The 16,890-nt window shown below is 38.5% G+C and overlaps 1 protein-coding gene across 10 annotated transcripts in view; it reads left to right on the top strand.

Moving 5' to 3' along the window:
- Window positions 1–16,676, top strand: part of NFAT5 (nuclear factor of activated T cells 5) — a 119,304-nt gene extending 102,628 nt beyond the window's left edge. For all 10 annotated transcript variants that reach the window (XM_078063741.1, XM_036086819.2, XM_078063740.1 and 7 more), the window contains 4 exons: window positions 3,969–4,117; window positions 4,826–7,307; window positions 8,192–8,435; window positions 8,870–16,676. In XM_078063741.1, the coding sequence (XP_077919867.1) occupies window positions 3,969–4,117; window positions 4,826–7,307; window positions 8,192–8,427 (2,867 nt within the window). In that variant the 3' untranslated portion in view covers window positions 8,428–8,435; window positions 8,870–16,676. The remainder of the gene's footprint in view (window positions 1–3,968; window positions 4,118–4,825; window positions 7,308–8,191; window positions 8,436–8,869) is intronic.
- The last annotated feature ends 214 nt before the right edge of the window (window positions 16,677–16,890 follow it).

Genomic DNA, 16,890 nt, shown 5'->3' with positions numbered 1-16,890 from the left:
TCGAGCCCTGCATCGGGCTCCCTGCTCGGCAGGAAGCCTGCTTCTCCCTTTCCCACTCCCCCTGCTTGTTGTGTTCCCTCTCTCGCTGTCTCTCTCTCTGTCAAATAAATAAATAAAAATCTTAAAAAAAAAAAAAAGTAATACAAGTTAAATAATATCAAGTGTGTAGTATAAATTACTATTAACAATTTCTTGAGCATATTTCCGGGAAGTTTTCTGTATCTGTGTAGGGACAGGTAGACATGAGGGGACACTCTAGAAAGATGGCTCAGTGATACAGGTTTAGGACCCAGGGATAAAGTATAGTTGACCCTCGAATAACACAGGTTTCAACTGCGCAGGTCCACTTATATGCCGATTTTTTTCAATAAATATAGTGTATTTCCCTATGGTTTTGTTAATAGCCGCCTTTCTCTTAGCCTACTTTATTGTAAGAAAACAGTATATAATACATATAACATATAAAATATGTGGTAATCAACTCTTTATGTTATTGGTTAGGGTTCTGGTTAACAGTAGGCTATCAGTAGTTAAGTTTTGAGAGAGTCAAAAGTTCTATGTGGATTTTCAACTGTGTGTCATGATGAGTGCCTCAACCCCCACATTGTTCAAGGGTCAACTTGTATTGATGTGCATTCTCTTAGTTTCGGCTTTGTAAGGAGTGGATGAGTATGTAATAGTTGAGAGCATATACTTTTCTCTAACTGGTTTTAGCTATGTGGAAAGGTTTAGGAGCGTGAAGGAACCATATCTCAATCTCATTTTACAGGTGAATAAACCAAGGCTTAGAGAAGTTAAGTGATTTGCTCAAGGTGACACAGCTCTCAACTGACAGAGCTTGCAACTTAGATTTCTCCCACACCTCTGGTTTTTCTACTCTATCATTTCTTCCCCTATAAATCTTAATCGATATTTTATTTATTTATTTATTTATTTATTTGAGAGAGCAAGAATGAGAGCGAGAGAGTACATGAGAGGGGGGAGGGTCAGAGGGAGAAGCAGGCTCCTCGCTGAGCAGGGAGCCCGATGTGGGACTTGATCCCGGGACTCCGGGATCATGACCTGAGCCGAAGGCAGTAGCTTAACCAACTGAGCCACCCAGGCGCCCTTAATCGATATTTTAAACAAGCATGTTTGTACTTGACCTAAATGCTGCTTGCTGTTAACAAACTTGTAGTAAAGATTGTTCTAAGTTTCAAAGATTATTTGGCATGGGTAGAACTGAACACTGTTTAAAAGTTGTTTGGCATAAATGGTCAATACCATTTTTCACAAATTCAAATTGATATTTGGATGGTTAAATATGTCTATCTTATTTACCTTGTGGATTTTCTGAATTGGCTTAAAAGTTCTCCCCTAGCCCTTACATAATACACAGACTTCACATGTTTGATTTTTTTTTTCCCCTCCTTCACTAAAATGTAATTTCTGGGCAGTAGGACTTTATCCATCTTAATCATCACTGGAACCTGAAACAGTGCCTGAAACTTTGTAAAGGATCATAAATATATAATGAGAATGTAGGAAGGAAAGATAGGATGACCTCTCTCAAGCCATTTAATATTGTTTACAGGTCCATTAAAGATATAGTTGTGGGTTCTGGGACATAATAGTATAGACTTACTTTTCCCTGTCCCTCCAGTCTAAATCTACCAAATTACCTTGGAAATAATTGAATAATCATAAAAGCACTTTGAAATACAGAGAAAATAAAGTGGACTGGCTAGGGACCTTAGAACTTGAAGATTGACACCAAGTGAGTTTCTTGGGTTTTCTTTTATCTACCTGAATTGGGCACCAGAGAAGTCTGTGACTCAGAACTGGCAACAGGCACAGAGAGAAAGAGTAAGTCAATAAATAAGCATGAATAGCCTGCTCGCAAAGACTAGGAAAGGCAAAGACTAGCAGAGTCTTGGTGGGATGACTTATACCTAGTGACAGCAGCTGATCCACTAGCAAAATTTGGGGGCTAACTCATCCCCCACCACATGTATAATAGCAACAACAGAACTTGATATGGTCAACCTACCCCATGCCTCACACCTGCCAAGTAGCAGTGGGCCCGATGTACTAACAGTAAAACCAAAGAGGGCCCAAATACAGGCTTCACATAAACCAGAAGCAGCAGGTCCGTCTGTCCTGTGTCACAGGATCAAAATAGGACACTAGCAATGGTCTTTCAAATTGTCATGTGAGATGGGTCTAAAATACTTTTAAATGCCTGCCTTGTGCATGATCTGAAGTTTTGTCTCAGTCAAAATTGGATTGTGAGTTGCATTAAATCTGGGTGAAAATAGGTCTGAGAACTCAAGAGGAAATGATCCATTTTTCGAAGTAATAAAGTATAGAATATCAAAAGTTAAATGAGCACTTTCCCCTCCCTCAAGATAATCAATTCCCACAGTTGTTTTTCGCCAGTTAGCTGTGAGACAAGTTGAAGTAAGACCAGTAAATTTCAAATATTTTTAAATCAAATTATTACAAAGGTAGCTATCCTGTTAATGTACCATATGCCATTTTTTTAAATAAAGATTTTGTTTATTTGACAGAGAGAGAGACAGCGAGAGAGGGAACACAAGCAGGGGGAGTGGGAGAGGGAGAAGCAGGCCTCCTGCTGAGCAGGGAGCCCGATGCGGGGCTCGATCCCAGGACCCTGGGATCATGACCTGAGCCGAAGGCAGACGCTTAACGACTGAGCCATCCAGGGGCCCCTGCAGCTTTGCTATTAATCATGTAGTTCCCGGAGGTTTTTTATTGATTCTTTCTGATTTTCTGCATAAATAATCATGTCCTCTGTGAACAAACACAGTTTTATTTCTCTCTTCCCAACCTGTTCCTTTTTATTTCCTTTTCTCATCTTATTGCATTAGTTAGGACTTCCAGTATGGTGTTGAAAAGCAGTAGTAGGGGCCATCTGGGTGGCTCAGTTGGTTAAGCTACTGCCTTCGGCTCAGGTCATGATCCTGGAGTCCCAGGATCGAGTCCCACATCGGGCTCCCTGCTCAGGAGGGAGTCTGCTTCTCCCTCTGACCCTCCCCCCTCTCATGTGCTCTCTCTCTCTCTCTCATTCTCTCTCCCTCAAATAAATAAATAAAATCTTTAAATAACAATAATAATAATAATAAATAAAAATAAAAGAGAAATGTGCTGGGGTACCTGGGTGGCTCAGGAGGTTAATCATCTGCCTTTGACTCAGGTCGTGATCCCAGGGTTCTGGGATCCAGCCCCACATCGGGCTCCCTGCTCAGTGAGGAGTCTGCTTCTCCCTGTCCCACTGCCCCTCCCTCCCCCTCCCCCTGCTCATGCTCTCTCTCTCTCTTTCTCTCTCTCTTTCGTGTGTGCTTTCTCTCTCTCAAATAAATTAATAAAATCTTTAAAAAAAAATGAAAGAGAAATGTGCTCATGTGTCAACTTAGCATATACAAGTTTTCTAAGACATTAAGTTAGAAAAGCAAAGTCTATCTGGCGCCTTGGTGGCATATTCTAATGAGACACTTGAGTTTTGTTGAGGAGAGAAATGTTCAAACAATCCTATAGCCCTTAAAATGTTTTAACTTTATGCAGCCAGGCAACCATATGCTAAGGGGAGAGTTGTAATTGAGTAGCTTTAACCTGGATATTTCTAAGCTGTATCCTATAATATATTGTGGTCGTGTTGATTAGTGTAATTCATGGTACCTTGAAAGGGCCCTGAGGGATATAGCTTGATAATTGAACTGCGTAACCTTGTTGTTATTTAACCCAGTCTCAGGCTCCTATCAGAAGTCCTCAAGCCACTGCTACTTCAAAAAAAGGGAGGACACATTTTGATAACTCCAGTTTTATATCTCATGCTGCCAGCATAGCATGAAAAAATAGACATTTAAATCATGACTAAGAGTCAGCATATTGTAGAATGAAATAGTTGATGATGTTAGTGATTTTAAACTTTTCTTTCTTTTTGTGTGTGTGTGTATGTGTGTATACAGCAATGAAAACTACTGGTTGTAACTTAGATAAGGTAAATATTCTTCCTAATGCTCTGATCACTCCACTCATATCAAGCAGTATGATTAAGAGTGAAGATGTTACTCCAATGGAAGTAACAGCAGAAAAAAGATCTTCCCCTATTTTTAAGGTGAGTTACATTGATTAGTGCCCCACACCTTCATCTCAGTTATAAAAATTGCTAGTTTGATTTCTTTTCCCCGTGTTTGTGCTTTTTACTTTTCCTGTTTCTTTCACATGTGTTTCTCTGTAGATGCAGTTAATGAGTTTTGCTTTTCAGAGTGATTTAAAATGCTAATAAAATAGCCTGCAAAGTGACTTCCAATATACCTTGATAAGGGAAGAATTAATGTTAGCTAGACCTGTGGGATGTGGGATATTAATGAAAGTACAGGTTTAGTATTTTCAGAATTGGAGACATTTTTATTTCCTTTTTTCCCCCAGTCTTTTTCTATAACTCCCTTTCCCTTTTTTACTTATTCTTTTCCCTCCAAAATGTTACCAGTGATCCACAAGATGGAGGTATTTTTAAGTTTACTATTACTTGATGAACTATAGAATTAATGTGTTCTTCCTGTCCTAAGCACATCAATAACTGATTATTGAAGTTTTTTGTTTGGCTCTCTTTGCTTATAACATTTATTAAAAAGATATCCTAATGACCGATATCATGGTATCACTGAGAATCCTAGTCTTAACCCGTTTCCCGAAAAAATAATGTAGAGTGGAAAACCGGTCCTGCATATACATATGTTTTTAGAATAATAATTTTTGAAGTACCATATGAGTTAATTTAATGTTTACATAGACATATCATTTGGGGATTTTTATTTTTTAGACTGCAAAGACAGTTGGATCAACTCAACAAACGTTAGAAAATATCTCTAACATGGCAGGAAGTGGGTCTTTTTCATCATCATCCTCTTCCCACTTACCTTCTGAAAATGAAAAGCAGCAGCAGATTCAGCCCAAGACATACAACCCAGAGACCCTGACAACCATCCAGACACAGGACATTTCGCAGCCTGGTACCTTTCCAGCCGTTTCTGCTTCTAGTCAGCTGCCCAGCAGTGAGGCACTGCTACAGCAGGCTCCCCAGTTTCAGACCAGAGAGACTCAGTCTCGAGACGTCCTGCAGTCAGATGGGACAGTGGTTAGCTTGTCACACCTGACTGAATCATCCCAGCAACAGCAGCAGTCACCACTACAAGAACAAGCGCAGACTTTACAGCAGCAGATGTCGTCCAATATTTTCCCATCACCGAATAGCGTGAGTCAGCTACAGAACACGATTCAGCATTTGCAAGCCGGGAGTTTTACAGGCAGCACTGCTAGTGGCAGCAGTGGAAATGTTGACTTGGTCCAGCAGGTTTTAGAGGCACAACAGCAGTTATCTTCAGTTTTATTTTCTGCTCCAGATGGTAATGAGAATGTTCAAGAACAGCTTAGTGCAGACATTTTTCAACAAGTCAGTCAAATTCAAAATAGCGTAAGCCCTGGAATGTTTTCCTCAACAGAGCCAGCAGTCCATACTAGACCAGATAATTTAATAGCCGGAAGAGCCGAAAGTGTTCACCCACCGCCTGAGAACACATTATCCGGTCAACAGCAGCAACAGCAACAGCAGCAAGTGATGGAATCATCAGCTGCGATGGTGATGGAGATGCAGCAGAGTATCTGCCAGGCGGCTGCCCAGATCCAGTCCGAGTTATTCCCTTCACCTGCGTCAGCAAACGGGAACCTTCAGCAATCTCCAGTTTACCAGCAGACTTCGCACATGATGAGTGCGTTATCTACCAATGAGGACATGCAAATGCAGTGTGAATTGTTTTCTTCTCCACCTGCGGTTTCTGGAAACGAAACTACTACAACCACCACACAACAGGTTGCAACCCCTGGCACGACCATGTTTCAGACATCGAGTTCAGGAGATGGAGAAGAAACTGGAGCACAAGCAAAGCAGATTCAGAACAGTGTCTTTCAGACCATGGTCCAAATGCAACATAGTGGGGACAGTCAAGCTCAAGTTAACCTTTTTTCATCTACGAAAAGTATGATGAGCGTGCAGAGTAATGGTACTCAGCAACAAGGTAACGGTTTATTCCAGCAAGGTAATGAGATGATGTCACTCCAGTCTGGGAACTTTCTGCAGCAGTCTTCTCATTCACAGGCTCCACTTTTTCACCCTCCAAATCCTATCGCTGATGCTCAGAACCTTTCCCAGGACGCTCAAGGTTCTATTTTCCACAGCCCAAGTCCCATCGTCCACAGTCAGACTTCTACGACGTCCTCTGAACAAATGCAGCCTCCAATGTTTCACTCCCAGAGTACCATGGCTGTGCTCCAGGGCTCTTCTGTTCCTCAAGACCAGCAGTCAGCCAACCTATTTCTGTCCCAGAGTCCAATGAATAATCTTCAGAGTAACACAGTTGCCCAAGAAGAACAGATTTCATTTTTTGCCGCTCAGAACTCAATTTCTCCGCTGCAGTCAACATCTAACACTGAGCAGCAGGCTGCTTTCCAGCAGCAGGCTCCAATATCACACATCCAGACCCCTATGCTCTCCCAGGAACAGGCGCAGCCCTCCCAGCAAGGTATGTTCCAGCCTCAAGTGTCGCTGGGCTCCCTGCCTCCTAATCCAATGCCTCAGAACCAACAAGGAACGATCTTCCAGGCTCCGCGCTCAATAGTCGCCCTGCAGAGTAACTCCCCGTCCCAGGAGCAGCAGCAGCAGCAGCAGCAGCAGCAGCAGCAGCAGAGCATTTTGTTCAGTAGCCAGAATACCATGGCCACGATGGCCTCCCAGAAGCAGCCACCACCAAACATGATGTTCAGCCCGGGTCAGAATCCAATGGCTAATCAGGAGCAGCAGAACCAGGCCATCTTTCACCAACAAAATAACATGGCCCCGATGAATCAAGAGCAGCAGCCCATGCAATTTCAGAACCAGCCTACGGTTTCCTCTCTTCAGAACCCAGGCCCTGCCCAGTCTGAGTCGCCACAAACCTCCTTGTTCCATAGCTCTCCTCAGATTCAGTTGGTCCAAGGGTCACCCAGTTCTCAAGAGCAGCAAGTAACACTGTTCCTCTCTCCAGCATCCATGTCTGCTTTGCAGACCAGTATGAACCAACAAGACATGCAGCAGTCTCCTCTTTATTCCCCTCAGAACAACATGCCCGGAATCCAGGGAGCCGCATCTTCACCTCAGGCACAGGCAACTTTATTTCACAACACCACCGGAGGCACAATGAACCAACTACAGAATTCTCCTGGCTCATCTCAACAGACTTCCGGAATGTTCTTGTTTGGCATTCAGAATAGTAAGAAACTCTTTCTAATTTCTTATTTCTTAAATGTTATTGGTTGAAGTGGTCACATTATTACTATTTTTATTAAAAGGAAGCAAAACACAGGGGTCTTTTTTTTTTTTTTTTTAAGATTTTATTTATTTACTTGACAGAGAGAGACACAGCGAGAGAGGGGAGACAAGCAGGGGGAGCTGCGGGCAGAGGGAGAAGCAGGCTCCCCGAAGAGCAGGGAGCCCGATGCGGGGCTCGATCCCAGGACCCTGGGATCATGACCTGAGCCCAAGGCAGTTGCTTAACCAGCTGAGCCACCCAGGCGCCCCAAAACACAGGGGTCTTAAGAGCACAGATTATACTTGGAACTGAGTTCAAGTCCCAGCTATACCATTTATATTCCGTGAGATCGTGGACAAGTTACGTGACCTGCAAAAGCTTCAGTTTCCACCTCTTTAAATGGTGGTAATATTATGTACTTAATCGAAAAGGATATTGGGAGGACTAAATGTGGTCATGAATATAAATGAATGTGTTTGCCATTTTAATCTATAAAGTTGAAAGGAAAATGAAGTAAGAATGACAGAAAATATCTCTGCCAATTAAAGCAAGTAGTTTCCAAGGAAGTAGAAACTCATCTTTAATATTTATATTCCAAGGAAAATGTGTAGGACTTACGATTAACGAAGCAAAGTTGTATCTGTATACCACTTAGAAGAGACCTGGGATGAATTTCAGTACCGTTTGGTGAAAACCTTTTTGGGGGCTGTCAGGTGCCTCCCTTCTAGTTCTCTTTTGAATAAGCACAATAATGAATTTCCCCCAGCAACTAATAAATATCTTCTTATGAATCTTAACAGAAAGTAACTAATCAGGTAGCTTCTCTATTTTAAATGTCTCTGCAGACTGTAGTCAGCTTTTAACTTCTGGACCAGCTACATTGCCAGATCAGTTGATGGCCATAAGTCAGCCAGGCCAACCCCAGAATGAGGGCCAGCCGCCTGTGACAACACTTCTTTCTCAGCAAATGCCAGAGAATTCTTCACTAGCATCCTCTATAAATGCCAACCAGAACATTGAAAAGATTGATTTGCTTGTTTCTTTGCAAAACCAAGGGAACAACTTGACTGGCACCTTTTAACTGGATGAGTAAGTATTGCATTTTGGCTTCTTTTTTTATTGAAAAGCATCGATAAATTGTATTATTCTTAACCAGATTTGTGTTTAAGTAATAACATCTTTTAGACCCTACTCTTTTGAAATATGGCTTTCTCACAAGATGATACTTTTTCGATCTGCATAAATTACTCTGAATGGTAACTTGTATTGTTAGTACTAGGCAATCCTTCTGGCTCTAAGTTTCTTTGCCGTGGAACGACAGAACATCCAATGAATGTACTATGTATTGGATATAATTATATCTCATTTCTCCCTTCCTCAAGAAATAAATACTGAGTCAGAAAAGTCTGTGGAAGTATCATTTATAATACTGTAATATACTTTGGGGTCATTCAGGGTAACGGGAAATTTCTGAATGCTTTCACTCCCTAGTGAGTTATATTCAACTTCTCCTTCTTTTTTAGAAATTCCATGAAGAAAATTCTGATTCCAAGATGTCCTGAGATCATGTGATTCCATGAGGATTTTTGAACTGTTACTTTAAAAACAAAGCAAAGTATGAAAAACTGTGATTGAGTAAATGGATAGATTTTACTCTTACTGCAAAAGAGCACATCTGTGCTGCCTATTGCAGTGATTAGCCACCATTGTTAACATCTTCATATTTTATATTCCTAATAACAGTGATGACTGAGAATCCTTTTGAGTTTCCAGCTGACAGAATTAATTGTTGCTATTTTCCTAGGCGCTATTTCTTTAAAAGTACAGTTTAAATCCAAAAGCTGGACTGCTCAGTTATTATTGCTATTAGAAGGTAATTCATAATGTCATGTTTACTTTTGTTCTTTATTCATATTTTCTTTCCTGCATTGTTTTAGTCAAGTAATGGCTTTTGAAAAAGGAAAGTTCAAATAGCAACTAAAACTTAAGGCTGTGATTTTTCAATATAAAAAGCACAGCTGTTGGCCAAAGTGAAGGAATCTTTTTTTCAGTTTTTATGGAGAAACTGAAGGGGTAACATTCTGACAAGTAAGCTGTATTAAGAGCTCTGCACATGTCAGAGACCTCTTTATTTATCACAAAGGCAGACAACACACAAAGTAGGAAGAATTGAAATGCTATTGATTTTATTTTTCAGAGAGTTGTTAATTCTCTGTTTCTCTCTTAAGGGGTTTAGCCATAACTGTGCATAGAAGAATAATTATCTTGCTCTATCAAAAAATGAAGGGGATAGTATGTGGTAAATTATGTTCTGATAGCCTCCTATGGCAGTTTAAAACTGACACAGCAATTTGAGTCTGCTTTCTTCTTACCCCAGTCGTGGACCGATGTTTCCTTTTTGTATTCATTTATATCCTTCTCCCCCTCTCCTTCACTTTATTTAGACAATTAGTAATATACTGCTAGCTCTGTGACCCTGTAGCAACTTAAAGGAAAAGGCCGCTTCGGTCTGGGGTAGCCCGGCAAGTCCTGCGCACAGGCAGGGGGGCTGCCCTCAGGATTGAGGGAGCGGATTCCTGAGACACAAGAAACAATGCATTCATTTGTTTCCATGAACGGTGCTGTTCTGAAGTCTTCAAATTTCCCTCTAATAGGAAACAGTGTACATTTTAATTTAAAAAAAAAAAAAAAGGCAAACTAAAATTTCTTGAAACATCACTTCTCCCTGAACTGCAGTGAGTGTAATTCACTTGTCACCTCAGTGCTTTACAGTTTGAAGTGGTCACTTATCTGATGGTTCCCACAAGCCTTAGGCTTTACAGGGTCATATCATTGACTTAAAATGAATTAACTTGTGTTACATCTATAGAGCAAAATTACACACTCCAGAATTTGCAGTTGTAGCATTAGTTATACAGTTCTGGGTGTTCTTGCCACCCATGGGATGCCTGCTTCTCACTACAACCTGTTGTCTGGACACATGCTTATGTCTGATTTTCCTTTTGGCATGTAGAAAGCTGTTAATACAGTTTAAGGCCAAATTGTGTGTGGCTTCTATATGTAGATAAGATGTTTTGGTATTCATGTCCCTTTCATTTGTTTTTTTTTAAGTGTACAAGAAAATAGCCTGTTAAATGATTGTTGAAGGCTACTTTTCTGTTTGTTTGTTTGTTTTTAATTTTTTTCTATCCTATACATTTAGTTGAACTTTGTAGAATTGTGGTGTTGGTTTTGTTTATATAGCCAGATTTTTTCCCCCTTTTTGTGGTCTTCCTTGGTTCTTTGAATGTGCTCTTCTTCTAATTTGTTTTTTCTCTCTGTTCTTATATATTCGTTCCTCCACCCCCAACCCTTTCTTTCTTTCTCTCTCTGATTGAGAGGCATTGAATTACGTTTTCAGTAGTACAGGCTTCTTGCCGATATGAAGGGAACTTTTCAGAAAGAGACCTACTCTGGGTCATTTACTTTTGAATACAGTTTTCAATCGTTCAAGTTTTGGATGGTTTATATCTAATGTGTGTTTCATTTTTTTGGAAAGCTATATTTTGTATTTAGGAAATGGTATACTATTTTGCTATTTGTACTGAGTGAGTACATTGGCATAAATATAGAAATTTATATATATACATATATATAAACTATTCTTTTTTTGCCACACATTTTTGTGGTAAATTTGTGAGTTTGTCTGATGTTCTACCACAACGTGGCGTCTGATAACAGTGAGGGGGGGTTTGTTATGTCTTTATTGAGTATTTAAGTATCTTTTGAAACAAATGACCTGTTCATCTGTGGCCATTCCATCGGGCAGTTCCTTGATGTTTTTAGTGGGCTAAAGGCAGCTTACTGTGTGTTTGCTGGATCTTTCACTCAGCAAAATGTTAGAGTAAGGAGACCCATCTAGGCAGTTGTGTCATGGTGTTTCACAAGAATGAGCCATTCAGTCCTTGCTCACTATATATTTAATATTTTATTGTTGTTATTGTTATTATTAATTGGCTTTCTGTATTCTATGCCTTTTATTTATGACACTAAAAAAATATCCCATGTTTGTAATTTTAATAACATTTTCCCCATCTTGTAATATCCAGAGCTACTTTATAAATTCTCTGAACCAAAAGCATTTTCCTCAATATATCATCTCTCCCCACCCCATCAGGAAAAATTACCCAATATAGTTCAGGTTATAAGAAGGACCAGCCACACAATCCAGTGCTTCAGTTTTAAAATGTAAAACTCTAACTGCAGAGGTATAAAGAGGTGGCTTACCCAGCAGGTATAAAAATAAGAAGTAGAAATAAAATACTGTAAGTTTATTTCTGAGTTTTCTGACTTTTTTCCTAAGAGATCACACAGGAGACTCAGGAAGTCTATTTGTTCACCGAGTTCCAATTAGAATGTTTGTTAATACTGCTCTGTGGATGAAGTGGTGGCAAGAAGACTGGCTTGTGTGCTGACTTCTGTTCTGTCATTTAGCAAGAGGCTTATCATTATAAAATGCTGATTGCCAATGCCAAGTCACCAGGGACCAATTTTCTGTTTTATAGTATCTAAGTTTAGAACAGAACATACACCTGAACTGTATAGTGGCTTGATTGGATGGAGGCAGAAAACCCAATTTTTGTTTTCATAAATTTTGTGGTTATTTATACAAGGGCTGTGCTATGCTACCATATTCTTATTCAATAATGATGAATTTTTTTTAACATTGTTTAATGTTCCTTACACCTAAAGGTCAATGTTAAGTACAGCATTCTGAATATTTGGTTGCAAAAAGCATTTGTCTTCTTATGAAGAGTTAGCTCAGTAGTCAGTGGTTGATACTTGTGCTAATAATACAATTTCCAGATTACTGTTACAACTTATAACTACATATGGGAGAGACTCCATGAGCCAGCGAAGGCCTTGGAAGCAACAATTAAATTTATTTATGGCAGAAGGACCTAAATAAACTATGAACCTTTTTTATTCCTTTATATTGTTACATTCAATTGCTCTTGCTTTTAGCAACTCACCTTAATGCTTGGAGCTTATCTGTGTGTGTGTGTGTGTGTGTGTGTGTGTTATTCATTATTGTCATTCCATTATATATCCACACCAACATGGGAGAAGATAACTAGAAGTCGTATTGGCTTCTGAGCTTTATCAGGTTACCTTTGTATTGTGCTGTTACTTAGTCAGTACAAGTCTGTTTTGCCAGTCTCTCTAGAACAGGTTTTCAAAGGGCTTTGTTCAATATAAAAGCAGAATTAACGAAGGGTCTCCCTTCCTTCCTTTCTTTTCTTTTTTGGTAATATTGTATATGCTATAGTTGGAAATTTCATTATAGTGCATTTCTTGTCCATCAACAACTTCAGTTAATCTGCCTAGGAAAAATCATGTCAAAGGAAATGAGAAAGAAATTGTATCTGAGTCCCTCTAGAACTAAGATAATTCCTTTTGACCATTTAAACTGTTTTGGACACTTGTTTTGGAAAAGTGAAATCTGTTTAGACAAATCAGTAATTAAAGATCAGAATTAAATGCGATAATAATCAAAGTCTCAAAATAAACATGACTTATACTCACAAGGAGTAATTTGAGAATTTTTCATTGTTCTCATGAAAATTTCTGTTCTAATACCTGTTTCCTAGTTAATTTTTTTTCTAATTAATTGAAAATTATATGAGGCCTGTTAGCTTTATGCTGCTTCATGACCACAGGCTTCATCCCTACCCAGTGCAGCCATGTTATATCTGTACACCTTTGGTTATAAGGAGGGACTCAGTGAAGACAGAGACGTATAGTTCAGCAGCTTTATTAGAAAAATAACTCAGAGTACATGCCTTAGTAAGTGAGGTTAGTAGAATCTCATAACATATTAAAAAGAGGTTTTCTCCTCTGCTTATTTGTGTCACTAGACCTAAATCATGGACATAATGTTCACAATGCAGTAAATATCAGAGTAACTTAGTGTCACTTGTGAATTGTCCCAGTGCTCTACTTACTTCTTTAATCCCCATTTGTTTTCATGCCATTCTAGCCTCATTCATTAATAAAATTCTATTTTTACTCCACTTTCAGGAAATTTTTTTAAATTAATATTTTATATCAAGATCAAATACTTATGGAAAAGTGCCTTTTTACCATGATAGTGCCCCTTTCTTGTAATTTCATTTTTCACTATTGCCAAAAACAAATACACAAGTGATTTCACTAGGCCCCAACTTTAGTTTTTTCATTTAGCCATTCTTTTCTCCATTTTTCGATCACAGTAGAAAACAACTTCATAAATTTCTCCCTTTGGCGTAAGAGTAACAGAGAAGATACATTGCTAGAATTGTTCCTTTGAGGGATGGTAAGTAATAGATTATAGAATTATACTGTTTCAGCTTTATATAAATGATCTAAATTTGTCTTCATCTTGACCAACTAATGATAGGTCTTATCTGAATGCTAATGAAAATTTTGTTATCTGTGAGACTCCATGTACACAAATGTTTGTAGTTAAATTTCAGGAAGGAAGTATTTAAAGCATCTTCTCTGATCTTACTTATTAGATGGATGAAAACCACATAGTTCAGGTAAAAGCTGGTAATGTCAACTTTTCTAACTAGACAAGGCCATGTAATTCATTGTAGTGCACCTCTTACCTGTCAGAACCTTTGTAATCTTTACGAAAAATAGTGTCAAAGGAAATAAAGAAGTTATTTTGGAATCCCGCTAGAACGAAGATAATGATTCCTTTCAACAGGATACAGTTGGATTGAGTGTCCCTCTGGTTTTTGTTAATTTTGCCTCTTTTGTAGCTCCTTACTGCAGTGGTGGTGTCTATCGAGAGAGCAGGATAGCAGTAGCTTGGGGATAGAGCTGCTTTCCCCGTGTGAGTATTTCTTTGACTTAGAGGCTCTGAAGACTGCAAAGCTTTATGCAGTATTCTTAATACCCTCATGATATTATGCACTTTAATCATTCCAAAGAAGTCAAGAATGCTCTGTGGTGATGATTCCTTCTTAATGAATACATTTAACTATTTATGTCCCTTTTTACTTTGGATAGCCAGCTGGGTGTAAGTGTTACGTGAATATTTTCTAAAATGACTGTATAGTAGGACTTAAGACTTTGAAATGTAATTGACTATATGAGGAAATTATTACACTTCAGCAAATCATTTTAGAAATATTAAATGTTCAGCTTGCTAATCTATATGTTTGAGACTTAATTAAAACCAGCTCTCTTCCAGTATATTTTGTGTCATGTTTATAAGAACCTTGTAGTATATAATTTTCTACATAAACAGTATAAACCAGTGGTTTTCAAAGCCCACCAGCCAACGTCAGTATCACTTGGGAACTAGTTAGAAATGCAGATTTTGGGCCCTATCATAGACATACTGAATCAGAAACTCCGGCATGGGGCCTAGCAATCTGTGTTTTAACAAGCCGTTCAGGTGATTCTGATGTATGCTCATTTGAAAACCACTGGGGTAAGTGTTATACAGTAAGATCTAGAAATGTTCCCCGCCCCAGTCATACAAACAGTTATGTATATTGTTCTTTATGTAAATTCAGCTTAACCTGGTTATCCATAATCATTTATTGGCAATGATAATTTATTCTCAGTACTGCCTATAGAAATATAGTATGTTTTATATACATAAACAGTTTAGTTACTGATAATTCAGTTAACTTAGTTTGGCATTTTACTACCATGTACTAAAAAGTTTACATTAAATGACTGATTTAAATATATAGGTGCAATCTTCTATATTTCTTTTAATTGTTATGATATTTAAGTAGCTAAAACAATTGACGGGTGCTAAAGTCTCCTGTTTATCCATGAAATGGGTACATTATGGGCAGTGATATTACAAGCTTTCTTTTCATTGCCTCTTACTTTACCAGCAGACCACAATTTTGGTCTGGCTAGACCAACCCTCAGAACATCATTCCTTGTATTCATATTTGTATCTGAGATGTTAAACAAGATGGCTGGCCAGGTCCACAAAGCACCTTATTTAATTTCTTTTTTAAATAGATGAAACTTATTTAAAAGTAGCTTGGTTTGTATGAGAACTGATACAGTTAGCTATTCTTGGAACTTATGCTTCAGACAAGCATTATTTACTAAAATAGATATTGGACAAGCAGTGCATTATATAATCTGGGCACTTCTCCCTTCTCAATTGTATGCCTCATGGTGAATATAAACTAACAAGATAAGTAGATTTATCCATTCACTTTAATCTCCGTATGTAATTCAGTACCTCCATAATTGCTGTAATCTTCCTTCCACTGTTTACAAATCACCCAATTAATTAACTCATGGAAGAAAAATGCACATTCAAAATAAAAATAATTGTATACTCACTTTATAAAAATCACCACTGCTGTCTTTGCTTAATCCTAGCAGTGGAAATGTAAGTGGCTTACTCTCCAAACCTTGGTGCTGGGAATACATGGGCAAACCGTGGGGAGATGCTCCAGGTACATTCCTCCTTTATGTTCCCTTTCCCCTCTTCCCCACTTTATTGCATAATATATTCCTGTATCCAAAGCATTCTACCACAATTCTATTTGACTCCAACTTGTAATATCTCTTTTAAAAGACCCGTGTTTAACCATATCATCCTTGCTCTCTTTCTTTCCCCAGAAGGAATTTGGTTTGAAATAGTTTATAGGGGTTGCTTCTTCTTTTAGCTGATGAACCTCAGGACAACACACACACATACACACACACCATCTCAGATGTTTGAGAGTGGCTTTGGAATCAGACTAATGCGTCCAATAAAGAACTGTCCTGCACTGAAGTGTTTATGACTTTAGTAACTACAGACTGATTCCAGTGACATTGAGCTAATTTCTTTTGAGCTAATGAATGTATCTGCTCACCTTGTTCCCTTCTAATTGATAAGCTCCAAGTAGTGGCTACTTTTTTGGGTCAACTTTTACTGAGTTTTATTCACTTCTTTTACCTAGTCTTTTAATTAACATACTGCAAATATTTCATTAACAAGTGCTTTAGTTATCATTCTGCCATTTAAATTTTTTAATTTTATTTTATTTTGCTTGAGCACACTGGTCAACCACTGAACTGCCTTCTTCCATTGTCCTGCAATGATATAAGGATTACATTTTTGTGTATATGGCTTTCATAGTTGGGATTTCAGAGCACTGACACCAGATATTTTCAGTTTGTTCTGTGGGGGAATTTCATTTGCATCTATGTTTTTAGCTATCTGTGATAACTTGTTAAATATTAAAAAGATATTTTGCTTCTATTGGAACATTTGTATACTCGCAACTATATTTCTGTAAACAGCTGCAGTCAAAAATAAAACATTGAAAGTTTTCATTTTGCAGTGGGTAACTGTCTTTTTTCCTCAAACTTTGTGAATGAATCCATATCCATGAATGTCAGTTTTGAGCAAGGTGAGTATGTGGCTGAAATTATAAAATCATTTGGAAAAGGTACGAAAATACAGATCTATTTTTGAGCATTTACTTTGTGCCTAGTAGTCTTCCCGGGCAGCATACAAAGTGACTCAGTGTGGTAGCAAATCATGTAG

The sequence above is a fragment of the Halichoerus grypus genome, chromosome 15, assembly GCF_964656455.1.
Source record: "Halichoerus grypus chromosome 15, mHalGry1.hap1.1, whole genome shotgun sequence".
Classification (NCBI taxonomy): domain Eukaryota; kingdom Metazoa; phylum Chordata; class Mammalia; order Carnivora; family Phocidae; genus Halichoerus; species Halichoerus grypus.
The sequence above is the reverse complement of the archived record's forward strand: the minus strand, read 5'-3'. Positions and strand labels throughout refer to the sequence as shown.